This window comes from Helianthus annuus, chromosome 13, assembly GCF_002127325.2.
Source record: "Helianthus annuus cultivar XRQ/B chromosome 13, HanXRQr2.0-SUNRISE, whole genome shotgun sequence".
In the NCBI taxonomy this organism is placed as follows: domain Eukaryota; kingdom Viridiplantae; phylum Streptophyta; class Magnoliopsida; order Asterales; family Asteraceae; genus Helianthus; species Helianthus annuus.
In genome coordinates, this window is record NC_035445.2 from 30,967,013 (window position 1) to 30,975,962 (window position 8,950).

At 35.4% G+C, this 8,950-nt stretch overlaps 1 protein-coding gene across 1 annotated transcript; it reads right to left on the reverse strand.

The window, feature by feature from the left end:
- Positions 1-3,601: 3,601 nt before the first annotated feature.
- On the reverse strand, positions 3,602-8,038 carry LOC110897979 (leucine-rich repeat receptor-like tyrosine-protein kinase PXC3). The gene is made up of 2 exons (XM_022144715.2): positions 5,046-8,038; positions 3,602-4,075 (listed from the first exon to the last, which is right to left on the reverse strand). The coding sequence occupies exons 1-2, from the start codon at positions 7,414-7,416 to the stop codon at positions 3,747-3,749; spliced, it is 2,700 nt and encodes an 899-aa protein (XP_022000407.1). The 5' UTR covers positions 7,417-8,038; the 3' UTR covers positions 3,602-3,746.
- Between the last annotated feature and the right edge of the window lie 912 nt (positions 8,039-8,950).

The window sequence follows — 8,950 nt, forward strand, 5'->3', positions numbered from 1 at the left end:
TCCCAAGGGCGGCAGCCCCTGGCGGGGTCCAAGGAGCAGAGCCCCTGGCTGGGGTTGAGCTGCCAGATCAGCTCGGAAATTTTTTTTTGATTAAATTGCTTTAATAAAAATGAATGAGAAAAATTAATTTTTTGTAAATTTGCCTCTGGAAAACTGCCTTCGTAGACAGTTTTATGCCATTGCGTTTTAGAACTGCATTCCTGGTTCAGACAATTCACAGACAACTATTGTCCTGGTTCAATGCGTTTTATAGAGAACACTTTCTTTGGTGTTTTTATGCCATTGCGTTTTAAAACTAAGACATTTTTATGCGTTTTCTGGTCATTGCGTTTTAGAAAAACACATTTTTGAAGTGTTTTTAGTCATTGTGTTTTAGGTAAAACACATTTTTAGGTGTTTTCAGTCCATTGCGTTTTATAGAGAACACTTTCTTTTGTTTTTTAGGCCATTGCGTTTTAGAAAGGAGACATTTTTAAGTGTTTTCTGGCCATTGCGTTTTATAAATAAGACATTTCTTTGTGTTTTTGGTGCATTGCGTTTTAGGTAAAACACATTTTTTGTGTTTTCAGTCCATTGCGTTTTAGAAAACAGACATTTTAAGTGTTTTCAGTCCATTGCGTTTTAGAAAACAGACATTTTAAGTGTTTTCTGGCCATTGCGTTTTAGTAATAAGACATGTGTTTGTGTTTTTTGTGCATTGCGTTTTAGGTAAAACACATTTCTATGTGTTTTCAGTCTATTGCGTTTTAGAAACTACACTTTCTTTTGAGTTTTTAGGCTATTGCGTTTTAGAATTAAGACATTTCTTTGTGTTTTCTGGTCATTGCGTTTTACAAATAAGACATTTCTTTGTGCTTTTGGTGCGTTGCGTTTTTAGAAAAATGTCATTTTTTAGGTTTTTTTCCATTGCGTTTTACGCAACTGGGTTTTTCCATTGCGTTTTATGAAACTGGGTTTTCAAAAAAAAAAAATTCGAAAATATAGCAATAGTATACTCGTTTTAAAGATAAAAAAACGCTCTTTTTTTGGTGCAATTTTTATAAAAAAAATAATGTCGTATGAAAGAGTTATTAACGTTTAAAAAATGGGGGGAATTGGAGGAGAGAGAAACTATTGCCTTGGATTGACTAGAATGCCCCTAAACAAACCCACGCGCCTCTTTTCTTCCTTTCAATTTTCCTCATTTAATCTTAGCCCTTGATTATGTAAATGGATGGTCAAGATTACTTCCTAGCCTTCTTAGCCAAATAAACTTCCTATTATATCCTAACCCTATATTTTAAAAGGTCATCGTATTTATTAAGTGTTTAGGAATGACGAATTGAAAAGGAAACTAAAAATTAATACAGTTATAACGAAATTCCATTACAATTTAATTACAGAAACTACTTTTTATAAAGGAGAACACCACCTCGAAATTAAGTTAAAAAATCTCATAAATATAAAAAACGATTTGATTAATCTTAAAAAGGAATGTAACTAAAAGAGCAATGATACATCAAAATAATCAAAACTATTTTTAATTATTTAATTTAATATTTAAAAAATACGTATGCAATCTTCAAGAAACTATTGACAATTCTATGCTGAATTGAAAGAATATTATTAAATGTCAATAAATCAAAAGATATATTTGAACCTTTAAAATAGCATCGAAGTTTTCATTTGAAATGTTAAGTAATTAAATATTGAAAATTTTAACGGATCAACAATACCTAGTTAAAAATCGGTGTAAATAACTAATCACATTCAAGCTTCTGTAAATAATTTTTTAATCAAGAAAACACTGTTAAAAAGTAATTTTTAATGAAGAAAATACTGTTTCAAAAGATAAAAAAGGAAAGCGCATATATTTAAAAAAGAAGACACATCCCTAATATCTTCTCCAAGTAATTTTCTACACATTAATGATGTAGAAAGGAAAGGGTTTCATATGTTGGAAACAATATTGTGAGAGAAAGTTGTGTGAGACGAAAATGAGTATTGCATACTTATACCATAAATAGGGATGAAGAAAAAACCGTGTCTTTAGTATTTGGTTTTTTAGTATTTGGTTTTGCCGCTCAAACCAAAAAATAATGGAGTGTATAATTGTCACGTGGCACTTAATAGCCTAAGAGAAGGACATATGGTCAAAGTTGGTTTTGATTTATTCTAATTTATAGATATATATTTATAGATTTACAATTTACATATTACAGAATATTTGTTTGGGTTGACTATTGCCAACTCTAACAAGCTCCTAACTCGAAAAAAAAAAGTTAAAATATATAATTAGTTATTAAAGTATATAGTTAGTTATACGTGTGCTTAAGTTTTATGAAAGCCCAATTGATATAATATGACCCACAAGACAATGCTTATCTTCTTTCTTATTTATAACCTAAAAAAACTAACCTAAAAAAACCAGCAGCTTCCTTACAATCTACCGTAACACTATCCCCGATCATTTTTTTTTTGTTGATGCTGCTGCCTGAAAATTTCAGTCCATGTTATTTTTAACTATCCTCTCTTCATTTCTACTATTCTAGCAAAGTTTAAAGGGGTGCGGTTGAAAATTTCCAAGGGGTGTGGTTGGGATTTTCGCCGAAAACTAACACTATATTTTTTAAAGGATGTGCCAGCCCACACACGGCTTGGGGTGGATCCGCCCCTGGTTGTGCCATAACGCATGGCCTTAGGGGTTCCTTCTTGCCTGAAATTATAAGAAGAAGAAGAAGAAGGGGTGTGGTTGGGATTTTCGCCGGAAATTAACACTATATTTTTTTAAGGGATGTGCCAACCCACACACGGCTTGGGGTGGATGTGGATCCGCCCCTGGTTGTGCCATAACGCATGGCTTTAGGGGTTCCTTCTTGCCTGAAATAATAATAATAATAATAATAATAATAATAATAATAATAATAATAATAATAATAATAATAATAATAATAATAATAATAATAATAATAATAATAACAATAACAATAACAATAACAATAACAATAACAATAACAATGTTAAATCAAGTCTTTTCGCGTGCATAATGATATTGTTTTGAAGACGGTAATTGTGCCCGCATGTTGCGTAACTAAGAAATGATCTTAAATCAAGGTGCTTTTTTTTGAACGGCAAACTCACTTTATATATATAAAGAGTCATCAAAAGGCTGAGGGACAAAAAAAGAAACAAAACAAGAAAAACCAGTTACATCAAATCCAAAATATTGAAGGTTTTCCAATTTTCCCAAAGAGACGTCTTGAGCTTCGATCGATTACAAATCCAAAGAAAGGCGTCTTCTTTGATTTGCTCGATGGTCTTGAGAATAGGAATGAAGCGATCTTCAAACATCTTCTCGTTTCTAGCTATCCAAATTCTCCAAACTGTCGCCAAAACGATAGCATAAACTATCCTTTTCCAAATTCTTCCTCCCGGCCGGTTTTTAATGAAGGAAACCAAGTCCCCAAGATTGGAGATATCATGGTGCTTGTTTTTAGAGTTCATTTATGATTAGACATTGTATTTTTGTGGATAAAAACATTTGTAAGTACTTTACTTGATCAATCCCTTTTCTTTTCAGCTGTAATTTTTAGTTAACTTTTTTCCATTTACAAAAACTAAATAAAAGAAATAATTTTACATTAATCTCCACAAGTGGGGATACAAAAACTTAATCCATAATACATTGAGGGCTTTGTATACATACAAATCTTCAAATCATACAAAAACCCAAAGTAGTTCCCATCAATTTTTTTTTTTTTAAGTTTTCACTTATTTTCTATAATTTCTTGAAGCATTTCCACCACTTTTTTCATCTTTGGTCTCTTGGCTGGTGTAGTCTCAGTGCAGAGTAGTGCCACTTTCAAAGCTGAAAGCATTTCTTTTCTCCACGAAAACGACACCGTACTCAGTTTTGCATCAAGTATTTGCTCTGGTGTTTCACCTCTTGTGGGTGCACCCTGAACCCACTTCACCAAATCTACACCTTCCCCGAATTCTTCGTCTACTGGGGCCCGTGTCGTCAGTATTTCAAGTAAAACGACGCCAAAACTGTACACGTTTCCTGGAGCCGTTACTTGCATTGTGTATGCATACTCTGTTTTAAAAGTTGAACACTTTCAGGGCCAGATTCTTGAAAAGATAATCGATTTGTTATTTATACAGAGGTGGTGATTTCGGCCCGTTTAGTTATGAATGTGTTTATTCAGGTTATTTTTATTTTTGATGGGTCAAATAAAAAAAATAGTTTGCGAGGCAATGCAAACGGGTTGATCAGGTTAAACGGGTTGAAAGTTGTATAGAGTGTATCTTTAATGCATATAACTTTGTAAATCAAATTTATTTTAAAAAAAGATTATTATTAATACAATACTAATATTTTAATATTTTTGACACACTAACTATTTATAAGAAAAAATGAAAAGTTACGGGTCAGGCGAAACGAGGCGTAAGGCCGAGGCAGTATTAATATATAAATATAAAAATTATATATTTTTTCAAAAATAATAATACTAACTAATTTCATCATCAGATTCATCAAAATCATCAAAACACACATAAAAAAGACATGAAATGGTTGAAATTAACACAAAAAGGCAAAAACATAAAAAACAACTATCAAAATCCTCTGAGGCACATATACAATAAAAATCACATGAGGCGCGCCTCAGACTCGAATTTTGGCCGTTTCGCCTCGAGGCACGCCTTGAGGTGCACGCCTCAAGCGTTTTTTAAAACCATGACACTACCCGTTTCAACGTTACCAACAATGACATTTTGACCCGAGTCAAATCAAAATTTTGTAAAAAGGGAACACAACGTGTAGCCCCTCATAGTTTCACAGACTTCAATTATTATGGCGACATAATGTATTGTAATCACCATTAATCGATTACAAAACAAATTAAAAGAATGGACAAAAGGTGTTTACGGGTCAACCTAACTCGACACTACCCTTTTCGACTCATACTTAAAAACTGCCCGTTTTAACCTATTACCCAACCTGCCCATCTTGCCACCTCAACACAAAAATAAAAAACAAAAACAAAAACGGGCTCGATTTATACCTGGGGGAATGTAACCAAATGAGCCAGCAACAGCACTGATACTAGCGGTACCGCGTGAAGGATCCAAAAGCTTTGAGATTTCGATTTCACCAACCAACGGCTTAAAATCGGAATCAAGAAAAATATTTCCAGAAGAAATATCAAGATGAATAATAGCCAACTGATGCAAATAAGCCAACCCTTCTGCAACACCAATAGCTATAGAAAGCCTAACGGGCCAATCGGGCTTGTAACCATGTTCTTTACTAGACTCGTGAAGAAACCGGGCCAACGACCCGTTTGGCAAAAACTGGTGCAGTAAAAGCGCCACGTCATCATAGATAGCAAACCCGATTGGTCTAATCAAATTATCATGGCATAGATGACTAAGTCTCTCGAGTTCTCGAATCATCTTGTTTTGGTGATGAAGTATCGTTTTGTCAACGGATTTAAGGCGTTTGACTGATAAAGTCAAACCCGAAGGCATTTCCGCTTTGTAGATTGTACTAAACGTCCCGCTACTGATTTTATTCGAGTCTTTTAACGTCGCTTTGACCACAGCGTTAAAGTCAATCGCTTGTTTAAGATTCTCAACGAACACGTTTCCAAGAATTACCAACGGTTTATCATCGTCAATGACTTCTTCATCTTGTTTTCCGACCGTTTTCGCCATTTGTTCTTGCTTTTCTCGCATCATGAAAAGAACGACGACAATGGTAACCGATGTAAACACCAACAAACACGACCCGATAACCACCAACACGGTCTTGTACGAAACCTTGTGATGAAATGATTGAATCCCGTTTGAATTTTCGCAAAAGGTATTCAACGGGTACCCGCAAAGACCTTCATTCTTCGAAAAGCTCGAATTTGGACTCTTTTGAAACGGTGCAAATGCTGGTATCGGACCCGTAAGATGATTATTCGCAAAGTTAACATCGATTAAACTTAACATTCCCTTTAACGCCAAAGGAATATCGCCTGTGAGTTGATTATTTGAAAGATCTAACGAAACGAGCTTATCTAGCTTTCCTAAATCCGGAGGTAATCGTCCATGAAGATGATTAAAGCTCAAATTCAAAGCGATCTGCAAGTTCTTGATTCTACCGATTTCAGGCGGAATCGTGCCGGTGAGATAGTTACCACCGAGCTGCAACTCGAGCAGCTTTACGCAATTCCCGATCTCATTCGGGATCTCCCCCGTTAACGAATTCTGCCCCAACAACAAGTATTGTAATCTTGAAGAATTACAAACGCTTCGAGGTATACTTCCGTTAAATCTATTGTTACTCAAATCAATCTTGTTAAGATTCTTGTTACTAAGAACAGAAGTTGGAATCTCTCCAAAAAGACTGTTTCCCGACACGATTAACTCTTGTAGATTAATCATTTCGCCAAAAACCGGAGGTATAATCCCACTAAATCCATTAGAAGCCAAATTCAAAAGCGTTAAATTCGAACATTGAGCAAACTCTTGAACAATCTCACCCGAAAGATTGTTGTTATCCGCTTCGAAATAAGCGAGACTACTGAGATTACCGATTTCTCTAGGAATATTCCCGATCAAACCGTTATTCCCAATTCTAATACTCGAAAGACGCTTACACTTTCCTACCGAGTCAGGAAATGACCCAGTGAGTTTGTTCTGAGTCAAGACCAAAACCTCTAGTTTCCCATTAGCAAACACATTCTGTGGGATTGATCCTTCAAGATAGTTAGAATGCAGGTTTAACAATTGCAACTCCGAAAAAGCCCCTAACGTTTCGGGCATCTTACCACTTAATTCGTTCTCATACGCCGTAAAGACTCGAAGATTGGTCAAATTCCCGACCCAATCCGGTATACTTCCGCTCAAACTATTGGCGTAAATTTGGAAATCTTGTAGCTTTACAAGCCCTTCAAGCTCACTAGGTATTGATCCCATGAGTAGATTGTTTGAAAGGTTTAAAAATTTGAGATTTTTGAGGTTACTAAACTCAATTGGGATTGACCCATCAAACTTGTTGTAAGATAAATCAAGAAACTCAAGATCAAACAAGGTACCAAAAGATTGTGGGATTAATCCATGAAAGGTGTTGAATGACAAATCTAGCCATTTTAATGACTTTATTGTAGATAATAAAGTGAGATTACCTTGTAAACTTTGATGAGAAAGAACAATCTTTTCAACAAAGTTATTGGAGTTGCAAGTAATGTGAGGCCATGAACAATAATTTGAGTTGTTGTTCTTGAGCCCATCTTGATTCCAATCATCCAACTTAAGCTCTTTGCTAATGGCTAGTAAAGTGAAAAGATCATCATTATCTCCATTGATGAGATGAAAATCAAGAAACCCAAGTGTCAAAATCAAGAACCACCACCAAAAATGGTGAAAATTCACCATTTTTTTCATTTTTTTTTTTTTTTGCTTTGTTTCAAGCTTCACACACACAAGAAAGAAATGATAAAAAAATCCAATCTTTTTCTCCTTTTCTTTAATTATGATGAAACCCCACTACTTTTTTCAGTGAATTTTCATGGAATTATGCTGCAAACACTGTAAAAGGCACTAAATATTCACCACCCAGAAAGCATATTTCAAATTTGGGGACAAACAAGATTCAAAATCAAGAACATTTTTTTTTTATCAAAATACAAAACCCCATATGGATAATAATCAAGAATCAAAACCCCACTACTTTTTCAGTGAATTTTTTAAAGAATTATGCTTCAAAACACTGAAAAGGCACTAAAGATTCATCACCCAGAAAGCATTTTTCAATTTTAGGGCCAAAAAAAATTGATTTGAGGGGATAAAGTAATGAAGGGTTTATGATAAAAAATGCAAAAATTCCAGATGGGTATTAATCAAGAATCACAAGAAAAGAAAAAAGTTTGAAACTTTTGCAAGATTATGGTTAAAAAAATGGAAATTTGGGGGGCAGATCTTTAGAACATAGTAACTTCTGCAGATGGATATTCAATGGCTTTACACAAGGAAAGAGACGATAGGCCACGACCAGAAATGAGCAGTGGAGACTCTCAGGAATCAAATTAGAGTGTGTAGTAAACTGTAATTTTGGTCCATGTGGTTTTGGCACTTTTGCCATTTTAGTCTAAATCTCAAACTCTTTACATCTAGGTCCTTGTGGTTTGCATTTTGTTGTCATTTTAGTCCAAAATCCAAAAACCCTCTACTTTAACTGTTGAAAACTGATTATTTTGTCCTTTACTGCAGGAGCATTTTGGTCATTTAAGCATTAATATATATATAAATATAATAAAAAAATATAATAAAATCCCTAACACCCCTAAACCTAAAGATCTGCCCTATCTCTCTCTAAACACCCCTTTTCTCTCTTTCCTCTCTCTCCCTTCTCACCACCGCCACCTCCTTCCCCTCCACTAACATCACCACCGCACCACCACCATCCCCACCGCACCTCTCCCCTCTCCCGCCGTTCTCCCCGATCTCTCTCCGCTACCAGATCTACTTCCACCGCCGTCGCCAGCGTCTCCGACACTCCGCCACCTCCTCAAATCTAAGCTCAAATGCCTCGAAAACCCTAACCCTAAGTTCCTCAAACACAACTCTCTCGTTTCCGGTGGATTTACGGTGATAGATGGTGAATAATAAAGGTTGTGGTGAAGGTGTGTTGATGGAGGTTGTACTGACGGTAATGGCGACCAGAGGTAGTGATCGGAGATGATGTTGGAGAAGGTGATCGGAGATGATGGTGGTGCGCCGTGAGAGATGGTGGTTCAGATCTACCGGTTTTGATGATGTTTTTGATTTTCTAGGTTTTGTTTGTATACACTGTTGAATTCGTTGTGTCTTGTTTCACTAACTGTGAATATATGTGGTTGAATAAAAGAGTTGTTGAGCTTGAAGAAGAGGTGTTTAGTGCTCTAATGTTGGTGAAGGTGAGGCTCGCTGATAGAATTGT

Excerpts from the sequence above, each read along its gene's own strand:
- LOC110897979 (XM_022144715.2), bottom strand. The coding sequence starts at position 7,416 with ATGAAAAAAATGGTGAATTTTCACCATTTTTGGTGGTGGTTCTTGATT. Across the intron at positions 4,076-5,045 it reads ATTTGGTTACATTCCCCCAG|AGTATGCATACACAATGCAA; the intron begins GTATAAATCGAG and ends CTTTTAAAACAG.